Below are 27,944 nucleotides of genomic sequence, written 5' to 3' on the forward strand. Positions count from 1 at the left end.
TGTACTAAGGTGAGTAGTTCTCTATGCAAGTTTCATTAAAGTACTCTGAACAGCTATTTCTAACAAATACAGCATGAGTCACTTTTCTTCCTCTGGTTAGACTACACACCCTGGACAGAACAGGAAAAGGGGACACAAAACACACCCCCATTGTACTGTAAAGTTCACAGTATTTGTTATTTCCTTGTTACAGCACATTTATGCCTCTCCACCTATCCTGGTAATTAGACCATATCGCATAAAATAACACTGTTAGAATTCTCTATAATAGATAATGCTGTTTTTAAAAAGTCTGTTTAAAGGTTTTACAAACATTCTATTTATTAATTTTTCTTTCTTTGATCAGACTAAAATCTTGACAAAGGCACATCCAACTCTGGCCTAAGTAGAGGGGGCTAAGTAGATTTCTTTTCAAAATGGAAAATTCAAAGCCCACTATTCTGATATCAGGCAAAAATACTTGGAATCTTGGAAATAGTTCTAAATTTTGTTTTCCTTTTTCTAAATTGTTCACATTTTCTGGAAAAAATATTAATTTAATTTTATAAATATATATGCATACTAAAATTTCTTAAGGAGAAGGGTTTCTCAGCTAATTCAGTCTTCCTAAATGTTTTCCTTTATTTAGGATACCAGACAGATGTTATCCATGTCATTATAAAAAACAAAAAAAAATTTTTTTTCTATTTCATAAAGCTCCATGAGTATTTAGAAGACCTATATGTTAGATACTTTAATATAGAAAAAAAAAAAAAAAAAAAACCTGCCTGGGCAACACCTGTGGCTCAAGGAGTAGGGCGCTCGCTCCATATACTTGAGATGGTGGGTTCAACTCCAGCCCCAGCCAAAAAAAAAAAAAAGAAATCTGCCATATCCTCCAGAAAATGTATGATAAATATATTGACTTACAAATTACATGAAGGATAACTGGCAAATCATAAAGTCAAAGAAGAAATTTAATCATATTCACTATTTAAAATACCACTTTGCTAATATTTCATCAGAAATGTATTTAGCATAGAGTAACCTACTTTGCCACTCACAAATTGAACCATATTTCCTATTCCTAAGAAATTACTAGGTAGAACCAACTTCGGGGCAATTTGAAAAAAGGCCATATCACTGAGAGAACTCTGGGTTACAGAAAGGAGGTCAAACAGCAAAAAATTTCTAAATTCTTGCTAAATCATGTTTTTATAAAATAACTTAAATATTTTTGTTGAAAATACACTTCCCGAATATCTAATACATACACATATATGTATACACAGAGTTGGTAAGCATAAAACAAATAAGAGATTTACATAGTATCACCCATTTGGAGTTATCCATATTATTCACCCTTCCTCTATTTACAATCACTCCCCGTTTCCCTAAAAGAAAAAATTAACTGAAAATTACCTGCTTTAAATTAATGTATTTTAACTTTGAAATCAATTTCCTAATGTAGCTACTACAAAGAAATAACTAAAATTTAAAATGTTGCTTTCATTTCCATTTCCACATTAAAATTTAAAAGACACATTTCTCCATTTCTCTCAACAAATACAACTAAAAAGCTTGGTTATTATGTTAAAGGTTATATTAATACAAATACGGAGAAGGAAAACCAAATGGGGACCTGGAACCCAAGAAGTGACACAGTAGTGAGTTCTGTAAGTTTTCTTTTAGTCTCAGATATCCCAAACAGGATAATGAAATCGCCAGCAACCAGGAAATACCAATGGGCACCAAAAAAAGCCCCAAGAAAAGCCATTCCTCTCTAGCCAAAGGACTACGAAAAGGACAACCAAACAAGACAAAAAACTTTTAGACTTTAAATGACCTACATCAGCCAAATACCATGGAGAAGGCCCAACCTCTGAAACTTTTCTCTGAAATCAATAGTAATATACATAGTCAAATAAACTGTATTCTCTTAAACAGTCCTAGGATAGGCCTATTGAACAATTTCCCCATATGACATTGAGAAGATAACATTAGTCATTAGCAAAGTGAAATTTTATTTATTACTTTTATAACCCAGAGGACTCCCTTGCTCACATGGTGTCAGTAAGGACACCCATAGAACAGTAATAAGATGCCTCCCACACTCCCATCAGGGTTCTGTCAGCTAAGGCCTATGTGATCCCTGAAACCCCACCTTCTCTCAGTAGTCAGGAGGTATCCCCTCCTGCCCAAGATGTTTACCTGCACCTGACGTTACAGAGTTATCTGTCTTTCCCCAACCCCTGTCTAGTAGTTGAGGCCTGCTAAAATACAGTATTTAAATACTCACCAAAATGTGCAGGATGTAATTAAAAATCCCAAATTTGAATAAGAAAATACCATAAATAGGCAGCAATATTGAGATGACACCAAAGTCAGAATTATGTAACATGGATTTTAAAGCAACCATGATAATTAACACTTCAGTAAGCAATTATGAACACGCTTGAAACAAACAGAATACAGGGTTTTCAGCAAGAAAAACAAGACATGAAGAAGAACCAAATGGAAATTTTAGAACTGAAAAATACAATAACCAAGTAAAAACAAAGAATTGGCTCATCAGTACAACGAGAAGACAGAGAAAATAAATGCTGTCCTCAGATGGTGAAGTAACATAAGCTGATAGAGTATGCTTGCTTCAATTAAAATTTGGCTATAAGGGCGGCGCCTGTGGCTCAGTGAGCAGGGCGCCAGCCCCATATGCTGAGGGTGGCAAGTTCAAACCCAGCCCCGGCCAAACTGCAACAAAAAAATAGCCAGGCGTTGTGGCGGGCGCCTATAGTCCCAGCTACTCAGGAGGCTAAGGCAGGAGAATCGCCTAAGCCCAGGAGTTGGAGGTTGCTGTGAGCTGTGTGATGCCACGGCACTCTACCGAGGGCAATAAAGTAAAACTCTGTCTCTACAAAAAAAGAGAAAAAAAAAAAAAATTTGGCTATAAGACTTCCTAGTAAATTTTTCTACAATTTATTTTACCAAGGTGGTAAAATACTCTGTAAATTGACTTACTCTTTTATCCAAAGGCTATAAAAAAGAGAGAGGCCTATCGGTACTAAAGCAAAGTCATCTGAAAACATATTTTCTTTGGAACTACTATTTCCTATAAAAGGAAGATCTTTTTGAATTATTAGCTTTGAAGACTGAAGTCATCACTCTTACATTTTCACTAGTAATAGTAAATCAATAAAAACAACAATGATCATGCCAGCAGGCATGATAAATAAATCAATAAATTTATTGATCAATAAATATATTGATCTTTATGAAAGCACTGAAAACTGAAAGCACTATTACATTAGGTTAGTTTCAATTTATTGATCAATAAATATATTGATCTTTATGAAAGCACTGAAAACTGAAAGCACTATTACATTAGGTTAGTTTCTCAGGTATGTTACTGCTCCCATTTATAGACAGACAATTGAATTTATGAAGATACATGTCTCATTAAAGTGCCCAGGATAAGTCACTCAATGGAAAAAGAAGAAAACACAAAGGTCCCTTGGTATTCAGTACAGTAGCTTTTAATAAGTACCATAACCCCAAGTGTGGCGATACAAAATGTAATTAGCCCTTGGGAAGCAGGGTACATGAGATTAGTTCATTTATTCCCTTAGTCATTCATTCATTCAACAGTATTAATTGAGCACACACTATATACCAGAAACTATACTATAGTAGAAAGAAAACAGAAAAAAAGCAAATCAAAATAAAATGACAGGTGAGAATAAGTAAATGGGAAAGAAAAAGGAAAAAAGCAAAAGGGCTAGGGAATGCTGAGCAAGTACACAGGATCTCACTATTTTATATAGCATGGTCAAGGAAAGCCTTCACAAGAAGATAACATTTGAGCTGCTATCAGCAGGAAACTAGGGTTCAGTGAGAGTTTTTCAAAGTAAAAGTTTTCAAAAAGTAAATATATGACTCACATTAATATAAACTGAACATATATCAAAGATTTATCCTGCTCCCTTATTAATATATGAATTATTTATGTTAAGACTAAATGAATCGGACATTATGACTAGTTGAAAAGCATATGAAAAGCTAATATCTATATAAGAAATTTAACAATGGAATATTAAACTAGGAAAGAGGGCTAGATTTGAAACAAAATTTGTTATGTCCTATAGAGCAATAAACTATATTCTTTGAAGTTATCCTCTTGTATAAGAAAAAAAAAATTTACGAATTAACATGTAACTTCACTATAGTTGAGACTTTTAGTCAATAGTAAATGAGTCAAAAAAATACATTCTCCTGACTAGTCCTGGGGTGAGCCTATTAATCAATATACCCATAAGACATTGAAAAGACATACTGCCAGGTGGTGCCTGTGGCTCAAGGAGTAGGGCGCCAGCCCCATATACCAGAGGTGGTGGGTTCGAGCCTGGCCCCAGCCAAAAAACTGCAAAAAAAAAAAAAAAAAAGAAAAGACATACTCCCCACCTTTTTCCTTATCTTCAAGTGTTGTATTTAACAAAAAAGAAAAAAGAAAGAAAAATAGAGTTAGTACTATACCGGAAGGAACAGCGTTCTAGGCAGAGAGAATCTGAGTGAATTATAGACCACTTACCTCTGATAGGCAAAGAATGCTCTCCCCCACAAATTTGTAAAGTTTGGTATAAATAAATGAATAAATAAATAAATAAACAAATACCTAGAGGTGAACTGGAGAAGCTAGAAAATTTACCTTGGAGAGAAAATAGGATCTGCCTGCTGAATTTAAAACCTATATGAAGAAGAGAAAGGGTAGAAGTAGGAAGACCATTTAGGAGATGATTACAATAACCCAGGCAAATAAACAAGTAACTACATAGTTTGTAGGATGTAAAAGGTGCTAAGGGGTGACATAAATCAGAACATGATAAAGTTGGTGGAGAATATGTCAGCATGGCCTGGAAAGTTCTACCTGATAAGATGATACTTGAACAGAGAACTGAAGGACGCAAAGAAAAAAATCATGCAGGTCCCTGAAGGAAAAGTATTACGGACCCTGAAAGAAAGCAAAATGATTGAGAAGAAAGAGGTAAGGAACAGACAGGCAAAACAGATATAAGAAAATGTAGAGCCTTGAAAACCAATTTAAAGACTTAGCTTTTACAGTGGATGAAATGAGAAGCCACTGAAGGTTTTAGGGCAGAGGAATGACATGATCAACTTAAATTTGTATCAGATCACAGTGGCTGCAATGTGGGGAGTGATCTGTAACCGTAAAAACAAAAAGATTAGTTAGAAGATGTTTTTATTTTCCAAGAAAGAAATAATGGCACAGAATAGGTTGACAGCAATGACCTCATGATGATAAACTGTCAAAATCTGATATTCTAAAGGTCGAGCCAACATGTCTTGGGACAATAACAGACATGGATTAAATATAAAAAAGGAATAAGAGTGGGGTTTGGCTCTAACAATTACAAAGATGGAGTTGCCATTTACTGGGATGGAGAAGACTACAGAACAAACAAGGAAGTAAGAAAATCTGGGAAGGAAAAGAAAAGGAGATATAGACTACAAATGATTTAAAAAGGTTAAATATGTCAGGTTCCGGTTTAAAAAATTCTAAAGATATTTCAAATGTAATTATAATAATAAAAACTAGAATGACAAGTTCCCAAAGGTTATCCATCAGAAACAGATTATTTTTTACCAAACTGTATTGAGCCTCAAATTATTAATCATTAGGGCTTCACAAAGATTCATACTTTTCAAAATGGCAGTCTTCATTATTTTAACCTATGTTAGTCAATGTTTTACATAAGTAATTATTTGATTCTTCTTTCATAAAGTATTTATTAAACTGTTTTCGAAATTATAGTTCATGCTTCATCAAAAGACCTACATTCTACATTTTAAATGCACAGGCTTACCTGAAGTTCTTTGTATCTATCTTGAAAAGAAATGGCCTCTTGCTCTTTTTCTTTTAGAAAGCCTTTTTCTAAGACACTATGTTTTTCCATTAATGATTCTACATCCTAAAAGAAAAATCCAAATACAAACTTCATATAATAATATTTAATAGCACAAAATATACTCAGTTCTTTCAATGAACAAAGAAAATATTTGTCAGGGAAAGAACCCATAGGAATTATGGTTTAAAGTCTAATAATATTATCAATATATGCTTCATTTTAATTTCTAGACTACTCTCAAACTGATATAACATTAAAATTACTCTAATAAAAGGATCATCTCTAATGATCAACTAATTTCAGTCAACATAATAAATCCATATATATACTTACTATTAATTTTCTAAGGTCTCTTTATAGATATATTTTTAGGGGAGAAAAGATGAGAGCATAAATAAATAATTTACTAAAATAACTGTATCTAAACACACTTATCAAATATCCCCTGATGTGTGACTTCCCAGGGAAAAATCAACATCAGATAATTTCATGTCTTCTTAAGAAACACAATACTACCTGCTTTCAAAGTAAAAATAAACCAAAAAGAAAAGCAATAGAGGAGAAAAAAGGAACCTAGTAAAAGATATTCATATCTTTACAAGTACATATATAAAATTATTTCTAATCACTTTTCCAAGTGATGAGCTCACATGACTGATTTAAAACTATAGCCAAGCAAAAACAGTATCACCTTCCTCTGATGAGTTTTTAATCAGTTTGAAGTTATATCATATTTCCAGTATACGCAATTCACACACTTATTTCTTATGCAAATATAAGCATACCTTTTTAATTCTCTGTTTTTCTTCTTCAGATACTTTGAGCTTAACCTCTAGACTCGAAATTTTTTGCTGAAGCTCTATGTTTGATACATTGGCTCCAGGATCCTCAGAATCATCCACAAGGGCAAATGTTCCATTATTTTTTTCATCAGTTAAACTCAATGGAAAAAGTGAGATATCCAGATGAGTGTGTGTTGATTGCTGAATCTAAACCACATTAAAACATACACACACAACACAGACACACAAAAGAGAGGAAAGTTTACACTATACCAATAACGAAAACATCCAAAGGGCACAAGAAACCACATTTGGAAATTAAGTTGTAGCAAAGGTTCCAAAATTATTTCACCCTTAAAGTAAATCAACAGAAGACCTCTCAAACTGTTACAACAATCTGATTTTTACTGCAATAAACAAAATGTCCTCTCAACTTTAAAATCTAAATCACTTATTATTTTGCTAGCAATGCACTAAATTACTTAAAACTTTTTCTTATACATGAAAGTATGTGATTAAGTATAGATATATCTGCTACCAGTTCCTAAATTTATACACAAGCCTGGAATTCGTTTATATTTTAAACCATTGATCAAAATTTATAATCATCAATGACCTCTATTGATCATCATTTCATGATATATTTAATAGGTGACTCAAAACTGTGTCCAGCACTTTGAAAATTGGGCCTAACCCCAGCACAATGCCTAGTTTGATAAGTATTTTGATGAATAAACTGTAAAACTGTTATCTTCTTGAATTTTCCTCTAAAATTAAAATAGATGCTCTAATACCTGAAAACATATAAAAGGTCATCTGAAAAGAGATATAATTATTCTTTTTTGTAAGTATTTTCCTTCCTGAAAGTTCAGCATGTGAAATGCAAAACTAAAATCAATTTTAATAAATGAGATACTCAAATCATATTTTGGTCACTGAGGCTGCTTAAATACTTCACAATTATGCAATAAGACAAACATTGAGGAGGGTTTTTTAATTCTAGATATTAAATATTAGCCTCAAAACTATAATATCTATTGCAAAAACACCTCTTTTAAAAAAACAAGTTAAAAAGGAAATCAGAAAAACATCGAGTAAATCAGTGGGCAATTTTTCACATAGGAAAACTTCCTTTAAAAAATATGCTTCAAAAATAAATAAAAAAATAAAATAAAAAATAAAAAATAAAAATATGCTTCAGCTGGTCATGGTGGCTCACACCTGTAATTCTAGCACTCTGAGAGGCCGAGGTGATTGGATCGCTTGAGCTCACAAGTTCGAGACCAGCCTGAGCTGGTCCTTATCATTAGTAAGATCCTATCTCTACTAAAAATGAAAAACTGAGGCAAGAGTACCACTTGAGCCCAAGAGTTTGAGGTTTCTGTGAGCTATGATGCCATGGCATTCTATCAAGGGCAACAAAGTGGGACTCTGCCTAAATAAATAAAATATGCTTCTCTTTACCTGTGCTTTAGGAACAGTGTGACTCACAATGCTGTTATCTGTATGGATATTCTCTGGAGATGAAATGATGGCATCGGAAGAGAGGCAGCCAACTGAAGGAGAAGAGTGGTCATGGTCCAGTACAATCTCAGGAGAAGCTGATGAAAGATGGACTCCAGATACTAAAATATAACAACAACATGAAACAACAAGGATTATAAAAAGGAAAACAGAGGTAGGACAGGTTGAGGGTTGAAGGGAATTAAGAATAAAGGGGAAAGAAAGGGAGAAGGGTGAGGGAAATAAAAGCAGTTAAGACTGAAAATTATGATTCTATGATTATTCCTCAGACACTATTATCTGAAATCTAAAACTAGTGCTTCTACATTTAACATGACATTTCCACGTAAAACCCTAGCAAGCAAAAGAGTTTTATCATGTATTAGTTTTTAGATGCTAACATGCTACCAGCAACAGTATATTTCCAACTCAAAGAAAATATTCAATATTCATATATATTGTATAATCATTGGTTTAGTTTAGAAAAAGTCATTCAGTTAAAAAAAAAAAAAAAAAGAAAGAAAGAAAAGTAAAGAAAAAAAAGCACTAGAAGGCCCACGAGTACCAGGTATAGGCATTAGGGACTGAGGAGACAGCAGTAAGCAAGTCAGATGAATTCATGTACTCAATGACCATAAGACCCAGTAGGCAAGTCAACCAGTTAAACATAACAATAAAATGAGTAAGGGGGAAGCACAATTACTTTGAAACAACTAATCCAACCATCTCTAAATTAAGGTCTTATTTTCTAACAAGAAAAGATTTTTCATGATAAAATAAAGTCAATTTAAGTTTGCTAAATTGTTTATATAGGAAAATAATGTTGATTTTTTTTTTCACAATTGGTTTCATAACAAATTATGCTGTGGTTAGGTCTCTAATACAAAGGTCACGAAAGGAAAGCCAATTATCGAGTATAATATAAAACAAAAATATGGGTAAGGGCAAAATAAACAGGTTGTATATATATTACTTTATTTTCAAATGTTCTTCCTCAATTTTCAAACAAACTTGTATCATGTGTTTTAAAATTTAAAAATAACTGAGTCAATTTTGACTGCAACTCATTCATAGGTTTTGACTTTCTAAATTATAAAGACCTTTATTCCACATTGGCATCAGTAGCAACGTCAGCGAAGTTCTACCATAAATTCTGGAAGGCAGCTCACAATGGAAATTGCATTTTTCCCTGAAGAAAGACATGTATAAAGCCATTAGGTATTAACTAAAAAGATACCAATTTCTGATTGGTACACTAAGATATCATGTAATTATCTTATATATACTTTTATTATGAAACAATATTGTGTTTCTGAGATATTATGTGTCACCCTGTATAATTAAGATAGTCTAACTTCACCCACAGGCATTTCAATTTTTTTTAACTCAAATACAGAAAACTGGAATTTTAATTCATGTTTGTACTTAGTATATCTTTTCAGATTTTTTTAACTTCACTATTCTATATACTGATGGAGAATTCTCTAAAACATCAAAATATTTCAACTTCTAATTCTGAACATTAATTTTTCACAAAATATTACGCATGAATTTTTAAAGGTATGACAATACCTAGTGTAGTGAGAAAGAAGGCAATCTTGTGTTTGAGAGCATAGACTCTACAACCATATTGCCATACAAAGTTAGAAAAGTGGGCAAAGGTATTTGACTTCTCTGTGCCTCAGTTTTCTCATCTATAAAATGGAGTTGCTGCTGAGGTTTAAATTATCTAAACTATGGAAAGCATTTATCACAGTGTTAATATTATTTTCATTATTATTTTAAACATTATTAAAGTTTATTGGATAAGTATGTTTACTTAAGGGTACATATGCAGCTATGATCCTGGATTCAAGAAACTATTAAAAGTATCATTCTGATCTAACACCTAAATATTTTAACATCTCTTCTTGTCATTCATATTAATAGGTATAATTAAGACAAGATGTCACATTGTTGCCCAAGTTAAATTCTTATCCTGTAACATTAAATATTTAAATGTCTCTCATTAGGAAAAAAAAAAAAGGAGGGAAAGTGGCTAGAATACAGGAAGGGTGGGATAGGAAGAAAAAGGAAAGGAAAGAAGAAAGAAGCTAGAGGAAAGCACAGAGGGGAAAGGGAGGTACGCTGAACCTCCTACTAGCACTCACTACCCTTTCACCCTTACTCTTCGTAAATAAATTTATTGTACAGTTTATAATCCCTGCCTCCATCTTCTTCTTCCTCAATCCAGTCCTCACAACTCCACTGGATCTGTTATTAAAATACTACTTGTCCTTTCAGGTACTATAAAATCTCATCTGATCTTGTATTTCTTTATTTTTTCAGAGCATATGATACTAATGACTCTTCATTGTTCTTGATACTTATCCTTTAGCACCTGAGATACTATGATCTCCTAGATTTCTTCCAAACATTTTGATTATTTTGTCCTTTCACCAGGCTCTTTCTCCCCTAAATCCAAGTTTCATTGTTTCCCATACCTTCTGATCTCACTGTACATAATGTCCTCGGTTACTACTTTCAAAACCCATTATTTAAATTACAATCTATAAGCTAATGATACCCAAATTCACATCTCTTTAGAACAAATCACTCTGCAAGCCTCCAGATCCATATACTCACCTTACAACCAGACAGTTCTATTGTATTGTCTTACCTATCATTTTAAATAAACTTGCTTTGCTTCATGTTTTCCATTTTAGTTATTAGGACTTCAATGAACTATTTGCCCAAGCCTGAATTGGTATCACTACGTGCTCACTTCACTCCAGTCACACTGAGCTACTAACATTCCCTGAATATGCCATATTGCTCAATACCTCTGTGACCTCACAATATTACTGCTTAAGTAAAAGCCATAGGCTTTAGAATCAGAAATGGATTCAAATTTCAATTAAGAACAACCCACACAAATGCAGCCCTGAGTAAATTACATAAATTCTGCTAAGCTATAGTTTCCCATTCTGAAAATGGGAAATGCTATATAGTTTAACTGAGATAATGTACACAAAACATATAGCCCAGTGACAGGCACATGATAAACATTTAGTAAATGTAAGCTGTAGCTGCAGTTATCAATCAGCAACATTCAAAAAAAGCTTTTCCAGAAATCTTTTCATAATTATCCACCCAGCTACAATGTAATTCTAATTTTCTACCATTTGTTAAGATACTATAAAATTTCCAAGAAATGATGCCAAACCATTGCATATGAAAATCTTTGGGATACATTTAAAGTAGTAATTAGAAAAAAGCCTATAGTCTTATTTCAATCAATTTTTTACAAGTCCATGAATTAAATTACCAGCTCAAACTAACACAGAAACAACAAACAATATTTAAAAAGCAGCATATGAAAAACAATAAAGATAATGCAGACACAGAAGTAGCCAAAAAAGAGTAAATCTAATTAATCAAAATCCTGAATTTTTAAGAAAAATCAAAATAATAAACAAAGATAAAGATATCCCTTATAATTGGGTAAGGCATCTACCTATCATAACAATGCCAATCTTCCCTTGTCAATTTATTGGCTTGATACAATCCAATAAGCTTTGTCATAATGACAAAGGTAAAGTGGCGGCAGCACTCATAGCTCAGTCAGCAGGGCACCGGCCACATACATCAAGGGTGGCATGTTCAAACCCGGCCCAGGCCAGCTAAAATAACAATGACAACTGCAACAACAACAAAAAATAGCCAGGCGTTGTGGTGGGCGCCTGTAGTCCCAGCTACTTGGGAGGCTGAGGCAAGAGAATCACGTAAGCCTGAGAGTTTGAGGTATATTGTGAGCTGTGACACCACGGCACTCTAGCTAGGGCGACAGCTGAGACTCTGTCTTAAAAAAAAAGTAAACTGGCAAAAAATAGGAAAACACTAAAAAAAGGAAAACTCTAAGGGAAATATAAGCCTCTCATCTTAAAACATATTAAACTATATTAACTACAATCTTATTAAAATATACTACTGAACATTAAATTGAATTAAAATATGACATAAAACCTCTATAAATAAAATAGTGTTTTAGTTAGCACAGTAATTAAGAGACCAAAAGAACATAGCAGAAATTTGAGAAACAGGTTCAAGTACATGTGAGACAAGTATATGATAAAAGTGGCACTTAAAATTATAGAGTTTCAGATGAGCTTGTAAAGAAACAAGGAGAATTGATTAGTTCTTTGGAAAACATAAAATTACACTGATATCTCATGCCAGACACAAAAATAAACTCCAGATAAGATCAGTGATACAAATAAAAAAATAAGACCACCTGTAATCCTATCACTCTGAGATGCCAAGAGGTGGTCCTGAGATCACCCTGAGCCAGAGTGAGATTCCCCCCATCTCTACTAAAAATAGAAAAACTAGCAGGGCATTGTGGTGGGTGCCTGTAGTCCCAGCTACTTGGGAATCCAAGGCAAGAGGATAGCTTGAGCTCAAGAGTTTGAAGCTGCTTCTGAGCTATGATGGCATGGCACTCTACTTAGGGCAACAGAGTGAGACTGTCTCAAAAAAAAAAAAAAAAAATTGAAATCATGTAAGTACTGGAAGAAAACATGGGTGAGTTCCTCTTCTTTACATTGAGTGTAAGAAAGGGCTTTCCAACTGTGTCTGGATTTCAAATAATTTGACTAGAAATATACAAAACATTTTTGCTGTCAAAAATTACCATACACAAATACAAAAACCAACTCACATACTAAAAAAAATGCTATGTGTAACATGTAGCACAGATAAGGGTTAACATACCTATTAAAAAGAATACTTAAAAGCTATACAAAAAAAAAATTGAGGGAATTAGGAAAAAAAACAGAGAAGAGACAAAAGATGTGAGCAGACAATTAGCCAAAATGAAAAAATATAAATGGTTTTTAAATACATGAAAAGATGAAGATATATGAATCTACTCATTTGCTATAAAAGAACTATAGGAAGGATAAAGCCAAAAAAAACCAATTGGACCTATAATGGAAAATAGGTGGGAATGGCGTGGAAAGACAAGGACAGAATGGTAGGAAATCACTCTTTTCTGAATACGGGTTTCAGTGTAATTCTGGACTTTTAAAACTACTAAAATATGTTTCCCATATTCAACAAAAGAAACATAACATCAACAAGCAGAGGAAGGGGGATTGACTCCTACAATAGAATACAAAGAGCAACAAAGGAACTAAACCGTATTGCAAATGAATACCCTGATCACACTCAACTGTGTAGGGGACAGAGGGGTAAGAACCAACCCAAGTTACTATGGAACATAGTATTTTGACTATATGCCCTCAAAGTAGGAACAAAAAGAGAACACTAAATAAACATCGAAAAGGACAGTAAAAAAAGGAGAAAAACGAAAACTGAGGAGAAAAAAATAATGATAAAGCAAATGTGATAAAATGTTAAACCTCTGAAGGAGGGCGGCACCTGTGGCTCAGTCAGCAAGGCGCTGGTCCCATATACCAAGAGTGGCAGGTTCAAACCCGGCCCCGGCCAAATTGCAACCAAAAAATAGCCGGGTGTTGTGGCGGGTGCCTGTAGTCCCAGCTACTCGGGAGGCTGAGGCAGGAGTCTCGCTTAAGCCCAGGAGTTGGAGGTTGCTGTGAGCTGTGTGAGGCCACGGCACTCTACCGAGGGCCATAAAGTGAGACTCTGTCTCTACAAAAAAAAAAAAAAAAAAAAACCTCTGAAGGAAATGGACGAAGAGATTATGGGAAGATCAGGTGCACCCAACAGCACCAATTTCCATAAAAAACAACCAAACATTGTTAAGAGGTAGAAATCTATATTTAGTTTTCTGGGGTTATTTTGTTTGCTTGCTTGCTTGCTTTTAATTATTCATCAGGGTATAGACACAATTTGCATCATTTTAAATGTGAAATCCTTCATTTTCTAAGACAGAGAATACCAACTCAGCATTGTAATTCCTTTACCAATCAGGTGATAAAGCCAATAAACTATGCAATGAATAGCAGTTCTTCATCATTAACTTTGTAAGTAAGGGTAATTAACAGTGTCACTTGGACATATTTTTCACTGAAAGACATCTTTAAATGCACAAAAAAAAGCCACTACACCAAATACCACAAAGCAAAGGGGCATCAAGTTTCCAAATACTATACAATTTTTTCCCAGTAATTCTGTTTATGTTCAATTCTATTTTGTTTCATATGAACATATAACTTTTGTAAAGTTTAAACAAGAAACAGGTATAAATACCCACAAACTTTTACCTATAACCCCTAATCTGTTTATCACTGGTAATGCTAAAATAATTTAAGAGAAAATTGCCAATAAAATAATTATGATTTTTATAACTTTTTTTTTTTACTATGTCACCCTTGGTAGAATGCCGTAGTATCACAGCTCACAGCAAACCTCAAACTCTTGGGCTTAAGCCATTCTCTTGCCTCAGCTCCCCAAGTAGGATTTTTATAACTTTTAACATAGAAAATATTCTTGTCTTGGAATGCATATTCTTTCATTCAAATATCCTATTGCGCAATACAGACCCTCCATCCCCCATATTTCCTTTCATCTCTCAGGTATACAAGAGGCTGGTGACTACCCTCTTCAGAAACTATCAACTCATGCAAATCCTCTGATGCTCTGATTTATTTTCAGGGTTTTGTTGTTAAATTCACTTTTACCTGTTCAAGACTCCCTAATGAAATGTTTTAAATCACATATGTAGGGAAATCACTGTCAGTTGTGGAAAACAAAGAATTTGCAAGAGTTTAGAAAGATCCAAATAGCATATCATAATATGAAGATCTGTTACTAAAATTCTTTTTAAAGTACACAGATTTTTTTAATTGACAAAAAATACGGTAAAGGTCAGTGTTCATAAAATTATTGCCTCTATCCAAGGAAGGCTCCCTTCAGGAAATGACCCCTGTTTTATAATACGTATCTGGGGATATCAAAGCTGGAAAGTAAAAGAGAAATATATAATACCTTCAAAAAGGCTAGGGTACAGGAACACAAGTAATAGAATTGGTCACTTTCTTAATAGAAGGAGGACACATAATGATAGAATTTCTACCATTTTAGTTTTATTTTTAATCATTCTCAAGAGTTATGAGAATTCTAAACATCCACACCTACTTGCTTCTTTGAGGAATTATAGAGTGTCCCTGAAGGCTCTTTAGGCAACACGTATACATAAATTGTACTGAGCAATCTCCAGAATTATGCAAATGACAAAAGAAACAATGTTTTCATTTCTAACAGAGACATGCAGAAGAAGAGATCTCCTAATCCTTTATTAGAATGATCAAAACCATATCATACAATATAAATGGAAATAAAAGCTTCTGAACAGGAAAATAGAAAATGAGGCCTTTCAATCTCTACTGCCTCTTCATTATCACAGCAGAAAGAAAATCTCCCAGTATCTAAAAAATGAAAGCAGAAATAAATGAAGTAAAATAATGAGTCTAATAAATTTAAAGAATATGGAAGAAATATTTCAAAATAATAAATGGTATCTTTTAGCCAAATTTGCTATAAAATCTAAGATTTTAACTCTTGCTCAAGTGGAGTGATCAAAATTCTAAACAATTTCCAAAATAGAAGGGAAAAAGGGATATCACAACTTAAGCTAAAGTGATATGTTTTGAACACATCATTTCAAAATGTTAAGTTCCTGCTGAGGTGGTTTTTGGCTCTTCAGTCTATGGAAACTAGATCCTTAAGAATTTCCTTAAAACTCATTACAACATGATGAGGCCCTTAAGGAAAAAAAGTGCTTGTGTTCTCTTTTGAACTCATTTATTGATCCATTCACTCATTCAAAAACAATAGTAGGGTATGCTATATTCAAGACATTATGTAATGGAAGATATGAAGCCATCCTGTAAATTAGAAAACTTTACACTGAGAATATTACATTGACACTGAAATAAGAAAAAATAAATAAATCTTATCTAAAGTACTTAGTTGTTAGATATTACAGAAAGACTTGCCATTGTTTGTGATGTTATTATCACTGTTGGAAGGCTCTAAATATCAAATGATTAAAATACAAGTGTGCTGCAAATAATAGGTACTCCATAAATCAATCTATTCTTGAAATTTTAGGTAGACATTTCTTGGAAATACTTTAATATTTTAAAATAAAATACTGAAAATAACTTTAATTATAAATACATGATTTTCAAAAGAGGGGTAACATCTTGACTCTCACAGAGATAAAGTGAATAATGTAAAAGACTTTATTCTACCCATACAATGAAGAAACCAGGTAAATGTTATAACCAGTTTAAAGGCAGAGTCTTGTAAAATAGCACAAATTTATGGGGAATAAAGGAATGTTAAAATGAATTGCAAATGGAGATGAAACTGCTTTTTTCCAAAGTGGAGGGCCAATCAAAATTCTACTAAATATCACAGAATTTCATGTCTTTCAGTTTATATATGACATACAAAGAGCTGCAAAATATAAAAAAGCTCAAAGACAATAATGAACAGGGCTGGAATCAGATAACTCTGAAATTTGTGCTGAATGTAGGCAATGAATAGTTTTCCTTTAAACATTTTTTTCTATGTGACCAAAAACAATAACTCAAATTTCTGTTAAGCTAAATGTAATAAAAAAAGAAGAGAGAACTGTCATTGAGCAGGTATATTTTATGGTCTAGACACTGTACAAAATATTTTATATTATAACTTATTTAATCCTCACAGTAATAACCATTTTATAAATGAAAAATCTAAGTTTCTGGCTTTAACTGTAAAGTCCAAGATTTTATGAGCCAGAAGACCGTCAAGTCAGCATAAGAATTTATGTCTGTTCGAGCTAAAGTTCATATTCTCTACTCCACAATGACTACAAACACAAGTTAAAATCATGTAAGTTAGGGTGAATAGGGAAGGGGGTGTTTTCCAGTAGGTAAACAAACAGTGAAAACAAACAAGACAAGGAAACAGAATATAGAGAACCTACCAATAAAAGAATAAAGTTTTAAAAATGAGATGAAACCTTAAGAAGAATTTAAAGAAACTAACATTCTCAATAAAGTATATACTGATATCAACAACAGAAGTTACTATTGTGTTATTAAAAGCCTAAATAGAGAAAGAAAAATATGACTAGCTAGCACACATACAATGATTTTAACAATGCCAATTAAAAGAATAAAATACTATAAAAGCAGCAGTCTTCAAATAAGTGCTTAACTACATCCTGCTGCCAATGGAAAACTAAATTAATGAAGTAAAACAATCTCTTTAAAGTCCTCTTCTATCCTTCATTTAATCAAATGGGAAACTATTATAGTAAGTGACTAATATCAAGATGAAACACAATTATTTTTTCATTCTTCTACTTCTTTGAACTTTTGATATAAAATTGCCACAATTTCCATTCTATTATACAGAGGATGTCAAAAAAATGTATACACATTTTAAGAAAGGGAAAAATGTATTAAAATTATAATACTCAAGTCACATTTGATTTCTGCATTTAGAAGAGTACTCAAATGTGACCTATATTCATCTTTTGTTGTTGGTATATATTGAGCATTATAATTTTAATAGAGTTGTTTTCTTTCTTAAAATGTGTATACATTTTTTTTTGCACCCTCTGTATTCAGGCTATGGAAATTATTTTCAATTCTCTATTCCTTCTATGTGTTCTATTCTTTCTTCAGCTGCAGGCTCCTTAACTTCACTAAATGAGCTTCTTGTATTCGTAGTACTTTCTTTCTATGCCCAAGCCAATCTTGCTATTAGTCTTTGTATGATGTATATTAATACTAATACTTTTTGACATAATCACTTTGAGTCTTGAAATTAATTTTTTTCTTTTCCTGTTATCTTGTCATAAAATATCAACAAATAAAGCTTTTCAGTAACAGTAGCAGATTGCAAACATAACTACCATTTGGAGAAGCTGAATCAGCATCCAAAACTAAAATAAACGGCACCATACTAATTTTCAGACTATACACAAAATGAGTATTGTTATATACAAACAGAATTGTTCACTTCAGAGTTTTGAGGGTATTTTGCCAAATTTATATATAAAATTTGAGAAGCATCTATTATAACCAAATAGAGCGCTGTATTTAAATGGTCCCAAAGTTAACCTGTATCTACCTGACAATGTACATACTACATTTATGTGGCTTTTATAAACTTGGTAATCATAAGGGTTTCAATAGTAGCAGAAAAGCATATTTTTAATCAATATGATGATAATGTCATTCTTACAAAAACTTAGTCATCACAACAACATTTAAATAGAGCTCAATGTCAAAAGATATATGCAATCCAAGGGCTCAAAAGCAACATGAGAGCCTACCGCAGACCATAAAGCTCCTAACTCTGCTAGGTTTGACTGCCTCCCCTTTCCATCAGGTGAAAATAATGGCAGATATTAGATGCCTAAACTCTTGGCATCCAAAGTTGGCAACCAAACTCTTGGTTCCAAAAGTTTTATATCCTCAAATCCAGAAGAAATACATAGTTTAAAGTTTTATTATCACTATATTCATTAAAATTAATAAGCTGTATGGGTAAAATGAATTGAAAATGGTATACACTTTGCATTTTTAAAAGGAAAAGGAAAAAAAGCAAGAAATGTCTTCATTTAAGAAATGTTTTGCCACAAGAGTCTAGTGAAATGCCAATGTTAACAAGAAATATCAATGCTGGGCGGCGCCTGTGGCTCAGTGAGTAGGGCGCCAGCCCCATATGCCGAGGGTGGCGGGTTCAAACCCAGCCCCAGCCAAACTGCAACAACAACAACGACAACAACAAAAATAGCTGGGCGTTGTGGCGGGCGCCTGTAGTCCCAGCTGCTCGAGAGGCTGATGCAAGAGAATCGCGTAAGCCCAAGAGTTAGAGGTTGCTGTGAGCCGTGTCACGCCACGGCACTCTACCCGAGGGCGGTACAGTGAGACTCTGTCTCTACAAAAAAAAAAGAAATATCAATGCAGAAAAACCCTATATTTTTAAAACTTTATGAAATGGCTAAGCAGCTTTATAAACTAATCATTTAAGGTGAATATCAATCTGAGGTTTAGAACATTCAGCATTTAACTCATGAAAAAGTAGCAGTTTAACTTTAATATGATCCTGTAATTAATAAAAAATTAAAGAGTTGGTTCCTATTGCCTTGATAAAAGCTTGATGTCTGAAGGTATTATTCAAATTTAAAAAAAAACTTTTAAATCAGACATGTACCATTATCTTAAATATATATCTAGTTCTCTATGATCCTTTTAAGAGAAATCAAGCCACTTCTATAGAGAAAGCAAAGAAAACCAAGGAAAACTGAACTCTGAGAACTAGATTCACATCCCAGTTCTATTCTTAGAGCTCCATACATCAGAGTAGACACGGAGCCTGGGTTTCCTCATTTAGAAAAGGAACAAAGCAACATTGAATTACCTCAAGAAGTTTTATGATAAATAATATGATGACTGGAAAACTGCTTTACAAACTAAAATTACAGGCACTTCCCAAGTTACAAACATCCAACTTACGCACAACTTGCCCTTAGGAATGGAAGCTATTACAGTAAGTTCCCAAGTTAACAAACATTCAAATGACATACAACGCACACTTAAGGCTAATACAATTAATAGAAATATACCTGTTCCAACTTATATACAAATTCAACTTAAGAACAAATCCATATTCTTTATAACCCAGGAACTGCCTATATTAGAAGAATCATCAAATAGGTGATCAAAACATAGATCATTAAAATGCAAAATATTAATTTATCCAGTTAACTTATTTAAAGAAATAATACAGTCAATCAGAAATAACATTACTGATCAGCCGCAGAAATTTAAATTTTTTAAAAAAAGTTAAATTTATAAAAATGTTTAAATTATTCCAATCTATTGGCAAATCATAGTAATGTCATTAAACTCAAGTTATTTAACATTCTTTATTCTAATTCCATATTTCTTGTACACCTTTTGATCATAATGTGATTTATCATTTGTTCTGCATATAGTGAAAAAATGGACCCTGAATAGTCTAGTCTCTGGCACAGAAATTTCTCATTGTAAATTAATAACTTGATATTCAGGTCTTATATTCAAGTTTCATGAGCTTAGTCTGTCTCTAAGATCTACTCTCAATATATTAACATAATGAAATTGCTGAGTAAGCAAGGGGCAGTTTCCAACCCTGAGCACAGCAATTTAACAAAAAAAAAAAAAACCTGCCCATCTCTCAGGCTTCTTTGTAGTAAGTCTGCCAAACTTCTCACTTGATTACATTATCCCAGTGCAAACAAGACAACATATAAAAGAAACATTATATGATAAGGTCAACCCTCCCATTTTACAATTAATGAGGCCTAAAAAAATCAAGTATTGTCTAAATTATTCTACCAAGCGTTAACAAATTAAGGCTACAATGGGCATTTCCTGATTCCTAATAGCTCTATTGCTTTCACCAGTCCTCCATACTAGAATGCCATATCAGATATATACCATGAAGCTTTTTAAGTTCATACAAACATAATTATGTTTTAGATAGGAAAAAACCTTGCTTCATTAGAGGCTATTAATAAGAGGATAGAGTTAATAGGGTATACTACAAATACTACACAAACAAGAACACATGGGGCGGCGCCTGTGGCTCAGTCAGTAAGGCGCCGGCCCCATATACCGAGGGTGGCAGGTTCAAACCCGGCCCCGGCCAAACTGCAACCAAAAAATAGCTGGGCGTTGTGGCAGGCGCCTGTAGTCCCAGCTACTCGGGAGGCTGAGGCAAGAGAATCGCTTAAGCCCAGGAGTTGGAGGTTGCTGTAAGCTGTGTGAGGCCATGGCACTCTACCAAAGGCCATAAAGTGAGACTCTGTCTCTACCAAAAAAAAAAGAACACATGATCACTGAGTAAATGACCTGCTTTTATTTAATTCTCATTGTTGACCATGAATAAAATTGTGCTACTTTCATTCCAAGATATACAATTCATTAAAACTAAGTAAAGCAGAGTCAAATTTAAGGAGATAGAGAAGGAGTGGCTGACAATTACTAGGTCAATAGATAAATATAATCAAAAAGGGTGAAATCAGAGCATGCTAGAAAGTACAGAAAACCTAACTTGAATCAGGCATCTTAAAAAGCTACTGGTGTGCACTAAAATTTTATCAAGAAAATAAAGTTTACTGTGTTCTACATATAACAAGTATGGGCCTAAATAGTCCCCCATTCAAATAATATAAAGAAAAAGAACTACTCAAGGTAAAAAAGAAGAAAAACTGTATCACGAATGTTCACACTTAGAGTACCATTCATAGGGATTTCTGTTATATACACTACAGAAGAATCAGATTTGAAAACTAAAGAACAAGACCATGCCAAAATAAAAACATGCCTGACAGAGACAGTCTGATAAACCCCTGACTAAATTCCTTAAAAAGGAGGAGAAAAGACAGACCAAGAAAAAGGCAGCCACTATAAACTGAAAGCCGGACTAACAGGGATATCTCTTAGTATGGAAGACAACAATTGGTTGAAAGCCAGCTTAGAAAGGCAATTGAGGAAAAAGGGAGTCAGGGAAAAATAAATAATCCTATAAAAATACACTGTAAAACAAAATAAGGAAAATACTCTAAAGATTTAGGGAAAAGGCCTGTCTCAGAAATGATCCAGGAGTTGATGAGAAAAATGTGCATTCAAGAGTATTAGGGTGAAATGTTCTGGATGTGTCTGTTCAGCCTATTTGTTCTAGAGTTGTGTTTAAGTCCAACATTTGTTATACTTCTGCTTAGAGAATCTGTCCAGTTCTATTAATGGAGTGTTGATGTTCCCAGCTATTATACTGTTGTTTATTATGTTGTTCAGACCAACCAGGGTTTTCTTTATGAATCTAGGAGCATATAAGTTGGATACTTAAATACATAGGATTGCAATGTCTTCTTGTTTAAATAGTTCCCTTGACCTGTATATAGTGTCCATCTTTTTCTTTACTTCGTTGCTTTAAAGTCAATTGTATCTGCAATAAGAATTTGTAACTCCCACTTTCTTTTGATTTCCATTTGCATGAAATACTGTTTTCCTTCATCCTGTGTCATGATTTGTCCTTGGGAGTTAGATGCATTTCCTGAAGTCAACATATACTTGGCTTGTATTTTGTTATCCATCAGCCACCCTGTGTATCTTCATTGAGGAATTTGAGCCATTCAGATTTATTGAAAGAACTGATAAATACTTGCTGTGTGGGGTTCTGTGACCATACAGCATCATCCACTAGAGCTTACATGCTGTGGACTCTATTCTGCACCTTTGGGTATACCTAATCCATACATTTCTATACGTCATGTAGTCCAATAACTCTCTACAAGATTACTCTGCTTTTATTTTCTTATTCTCTAGCTCTTTAAATAATTAGGTTCACTGATAATGTCTTCTAATAATTAGGTTCACTCTTATCTTCTAATTCTCAGATACTTTCTTCTCCGTGGTTTAATCTATTATCAAAACTTTCTGCTATATTTTGAAAATTTCTGAACAACTGCTTCAGTACTTTAATCTCTGTTATATCCTTTCAAATATTGGAGACTTTTTCTTTAATTTCATTAATTTCTTAGTTCATTTTTTTATAACTTCTTTTGCTATTTTTCCACTCTCCCTTCAACATGTGCCACACATAATCTGAAACTCATTTCTGTCATTTCCACAATTTCTTTATATTTGGAATCTTTTACAGTATCTCCATTGTGATCATTGGGGGAGTTGTTCTGATCTAGCTCTTCATGTTGCCAGAATTTATTTGCTGGATTTTCCTCAAGCATACTTTCTTTTCCTTTATTTTCTTCACTGACTTTCTTCTCTCTTTTCCTCCTTCCCATTATTCTTCTGTAACTCTAGGCTTTCAGGTTAAAATATCTGGGTATCACAGAATGATACCCATTCTGTGATTGTATATTTGTTAGTTTTATCTTGTTCATTTAAAACTTTTCCTTCTTTCTCAGATATTCTGGCAGTTGGTGTTTTTGGTCACCCATCAACTCAAAATCCCCATCTCTACTAAAAACTTTTCAAAATTTAGCAAGGCCCATGGGACACATGCCGGCAATCCCAGCTACTTGGGATGCTAAGACAGCAGGACTATTGGAGAGCAGGAGTCTGTGGTGGCAGTGAGCTATAATGATACAAGTGCACTCTAGCCCAGGCAACAGAACTAAAAAGATATTTCTGGGAACTATGTATAGAATAAATCAAAAGGCAAAGAAGCCAGTTAAATTAGTAAGTACTCTACTAAGCTCAGATGAGATTTTAAATAAATGAATGAGTTTAAAAGAAGTGAAAACAAGGAAATGCAAGAAATAGAAAATTTCTGATGCAAGAAATAGAAAAACTGATACAGGTTGAGTATAACTTAACAAAATGCTTACGGCCAAAAGTATTTCAGATTACAGATTCTTTTTTTCATATTTTGGAATATTTGTACTACATATTTACCAGTTGAGCATCCCAAACGTGAAAATGCAAAATTTAAATGTTCCAATGAGCATCTCCTTTCAGTGTCATGTCAGCAATAAAAAGTTTCAGAAATCGCTGAGCCGCCTTGCAGACCTAACCCTCAGGGGCAGAGTGAGACTGGTTTTGGCACACTGGGCATGAGAACTTAAAGAGTAAGAGGAAGTGAAAGGAAAATTAGAGCACGGAAACATATAAAAGAAATCACTCATGAGGAAGAATCAGCAGAAAACTCCAGGCAACATGAAGAACCAGTCCAGAACAACCCCACCAATGGACCATGAGGTAGCTACTGCAGAGGATTCCACCTATAAAGAAATGTTAGGAATGACAGAAAGGGAATTTAGAATACACATGATAAAAACAAGGAAAAAAATGATGGAAACAATGAAGGAAACTGCTAATAAAGTGGAAAATAACCAAAAGGAAATCCAAAAACAGAATCAAATAAGAGATGAACGATATGAAGAATATAGAAAGGATATAGCAGAGCTGAAGGAATTGAAACAGTCAATCAGGGAACTTAAAGATGCAATGGAAAGTATCAGCAACAGGTTAGACCATGCAGAAGAAAGAATTTCAGAGGTAGAAGACAAAGTTCTTGAGATAAATCAGATAGTAAAAGAGGCAGAAAAGAAGAGAGAGAAAGCAGAACATTCACTGTAAGAATTATGGGACGTTATGAAGTGTTCCAACATACGAGTTATAGGAATCCCAGAACGGGGAGAAGAATATCCCAGAGGAATGGAAGCCATACTAGAGAATATTATAAAAGAAAATTTCCCAAATATCACCAAAGATTCTGACACACTGCTTTCAGAGGGATATCGGACCCCAGGTGACCTCAACTCTAACCGAGCTTCTCCAAGACACATTGTGATGAACTTGTCCAAAGTCAACACAAAAGAAAACACATTGTGATGAACCTGTCCAAAGTCAAGACAAAAGAAAAGATTCTGCAACCTGCCAGGAGTAAGCACCAGTTGCCTTACAGGGGCAAATCCATCAGAGTGACCGCAGACTTCTCTAATGAAACTTTCCAAGCAAGAAGACAATGGTCATCCACCTTTAATCTACTTAAACACAACAATTTCCAGCCCAGGATTCTGTACCCTGCTAAGCTAAGCTTAAAAATTGATGGAGAAATCAAATCATTTGCGGATATACAAACATTGAAGAAATTCGCCACAACAAGACCAGCTCTACAGGAAATACTTCAACCTGTTCTGCACACTGACCACCACAATGGCTCAGCAGCAAAGTAAGAACTCAGAAATTAAAGGACAGAACCTAACCTCCACACTGATGCAAAAGATAAAACTAAGCAATGGACTCTCACAAAATAAGATGAATAGAATACTACCACACTTATCAATTATCTCAATAAATGTTAAGGGCTTGAATTCCCCACTGAAGAGACATAGATTGGCTGACTGGATTAAAACACACAAGCCATCCATCTGCTGTCTGCAAGAAACACACCTGGCTTCAAAAGACAAATTCAAGCTCCGAGTCAAGGGTTGGAAGATGATTTTTCAGGCAAATGGAATTCAGAAGAAAAGAGGAGCTATCATCTTATTTTCAGATACATGTGGATTTAAAGCAACTAAAGTCTAAAAAGACAAAGATGGTCACTTTATATTGGTCAAAGGAAAAATACAACAAGAAGATGTTTCAATTCTAAATATTTATGCACCCAATTTAAATGCTCCCAGATTCTTGAAACAGACCTTACTCAGTCTGAGCAATATGATATCCGATAATACCATAATAACAGGGGACTTTAACACTCCTCTTACAGAGCTGGACAGATCCTCTAAACAGAAATTAAACAAAGATATAAGAGATTTAAATGAGACCCTAGAACAACTGTGCTTGATAGACGCATATAGAACACTCCATCCCAATGGTAAAGAATATACATTCTTCTCATCACCCCATGGAACATTCTCCAAAATCGATCATATCCTGGGACACAAAACAAATATCAACAGAATCAAAAGAATTGAAATTTTACCTTGTATCTTCTCAGACCATAAGGCACTAAAGGTGGAACTCAACTCAAACAAAAATGCTCCACCCCACACAAAGGCATGGAAATTAAACAATCTACTGTTGAATAACAGATGGGTGCAGGAAGAAATAAAACAGGAAATCATTAACTTCCTTGAGCATAACAACAATGACGACACAAGCTACCAAAACCTGTGGGATACTGCAAAAGCAGTTTTGAGAGGAAAATTCATCGCTTTAGATGCCTACATTCGAAAAACAGAAAGAGAGCGCATCAACAACCTCACAAGCCATCTTATGGAATTGGAAAAAGAAGAACAATCTAAGTCTAAACTCAGTAGAAGAAAAGAAATATCCAAAATCAAATCAGAGATCAATGAAATTGAAAACAAAAGAATCATTCAGAAAATTAATGAAACAAGGAGTTGGTTTTTAGAAAAAATAAATAAAATAGATAAACCATTGGCCAGACTAATGAGAAACAGAAAAGTAAAATCGCTAGTAACCTCAATCAGAAATGATAAAGGGGAAATAACAACTGATCCCACAGAGATACAAGAGATCATCTCTGAATACTACCAGAAACTCTATGCCCAGAAATTTGACAATGTGAAGGAAATGGATCAGTATTTGGAATCACACCCTCTCCCTAGACTCAGCCAGGAAGAAATAGAGCTCCTGAACAGACCAATTTCAAGCACTGAGATCAAAGAAACAATAAAAAATCTTCCAAACAAAAAATGCCCTGGTCCAGATGGCTTCACACCAGAATTCTATCAAACCTTCAAGGAAGAGCTTATTCCTGTACTGCAGAAATCATTCCAAAAAATTGAGGAAGAAGGAATCTTCCCCAATACATTCTATGAAGCAAACATCACCCTGATACCAAAACCAGGAAAAGACCCAAACAAAAAAGAGAATTTCAGACCAATCTGACTCATGAATATAGATGCAAAAATTCTCAACAAAATCCTAGCCAATAGATTACAGCTTATCATGAAAAAAATCATTCATCATGATCAAGTAGGCTTCATCCCAGGGATGCAAGGCTGGTTTAACATATGCAAGTCCATAAATGTTATCCACCATATTAACAGAGGCAAAAATAAAGATCACATGATCCTCTCAATAGATACAGAAAAAGCATTTGATAAAATCCAGCATCCTTTTCTAATTAGAACACTGAAGAGTATAGGCATAGGTGGCACATTTCTAAAACTGATTGAAGCTATCTATGACAAACCCACAGCCAATATTTTACTGAATGGAGTAAAACTGAAAGCTTTTCCCCTCAGAACTGGAACCAGACAAGGTTGTCCTCTGTCACCTTTACTATTCAACATAGTGCTGGAAGTTCTAGCCAATACAATTAGGCAAGACAAGGAAATAAAGGGAATCCAAATGGGAGCAGAGGAGGTCAAACTCTCCCTCTTTGCTGACAACATGATCTTATATTTAGAGAACCCCAAAGATGCAACCACAAGACTCCTAGAAGTCATGAAAAAATACAGTAATGTTTCAGGATATAAAATCAATGTCCACAAGTCAGTAGCCTTTGTATACGCCAATAACAATCAAGATGAGAAGCTAATTAAGGATACAACTCCCTTCACCATAGTTTCAAAGAAAATGAAATACCTAGGAATATACCTAACGAAGGAGGTGAAGGACCTCTATAAAGAAAACTATGAAATCCTCAGAAAGGAAATAGCAGAGGATATTAACAAATGGAAGAACATACCATGCTCGTGGATGGGCAGAATCAACATTGTTAAAATGTCTATACTTCCCAAAGCAATCTACCTGTTCAATGCCATTCCAACATCGTACTTTCAAGATTTGGAGAAAATGATTCTGCATTTTGTATGGAACCGGAAAAAACCCCGTATAGCTAAGGCAGTTCTCAGTAATAAAAATAAAGCTGGGGGCATCAGCATACCAGATTTTAGTCTGTACTACAAAGCCATAGTGCTCAAGACAGCATGGTACTGGCACAAAAACAGAGACATAGACACTTGGAATCGAATTGAACACCAAGAAATGAAACTAACATTTTACAATCACCTAATCTTTGATAAACCAAACAAGAACATACCTTGGGGGAAAGACTCCCTATTCAATAAATGGTGTTGGGAGAACTGGACCCACACCTTTCCCCACTCACAAAAATTGATCAAGATGGATAAAGGACTTAGATTTAAGGCATGAAACAATAAAAATCCTCAAAGAAAGCATAGGAAAAACACTGGAAGATATTGGCCTGGGGAAAGACTTCATGAAGAAGACTGCCGTGGCAA

The 27,944-nt window shown here is 34.0% G+C and overlaps 1 protein-coding gene across 4 annotated transcripts in view; it reads right to left on the reverse strand.

Annotated features, from left to right (window-relative positions):
• CCDC91 (coiled-coil domain containing 91) overlaps window positions 1-27,944 on the reverse strand; it is a 355,649-nt gene that overhangs the window by 230,383 nt on the left and 97,322 nt on the right. For 3 of the 4 annotated variants that reach the window (XM_053556721.1, XM_053556724.1, XM_053556722.1), the window contains 3 exons: window positions 8,147-8,307; window positions 6,686-6,889; window positions 5,859-5,963 (listed from right to left, as the gene is read on the reverse strand). In XM_053556721.1, coding sequence (XP_053412696.1) covers window positions 5,859-5,963; window positions 6,686-6,889; window positions 8,147-8,307 — 470 coding nt within the window. The remainder of the gene's footprint in view (window positions 1-5,858; window positions 5,964-6,685; window positions 6,890-8,146; window positions 8,308-27,944) is intronic. The other variant, XM_053556723.1, reaches the window with a different exon arrangement.

This window comes from Nycticebus coucang, chromosome 12 (genome assembly GCF_027406575.1).
Source record: "Nycticebus coucang isolate mNycCou1 chromosome 12, mNycCou1.pri, whole genome shotgun sequence".
NCBI lineage: Eukaryota > Metazoa > Chordata > Mammalia > Primates > Lorisidae > Nycticebus > Nycticebus coucang.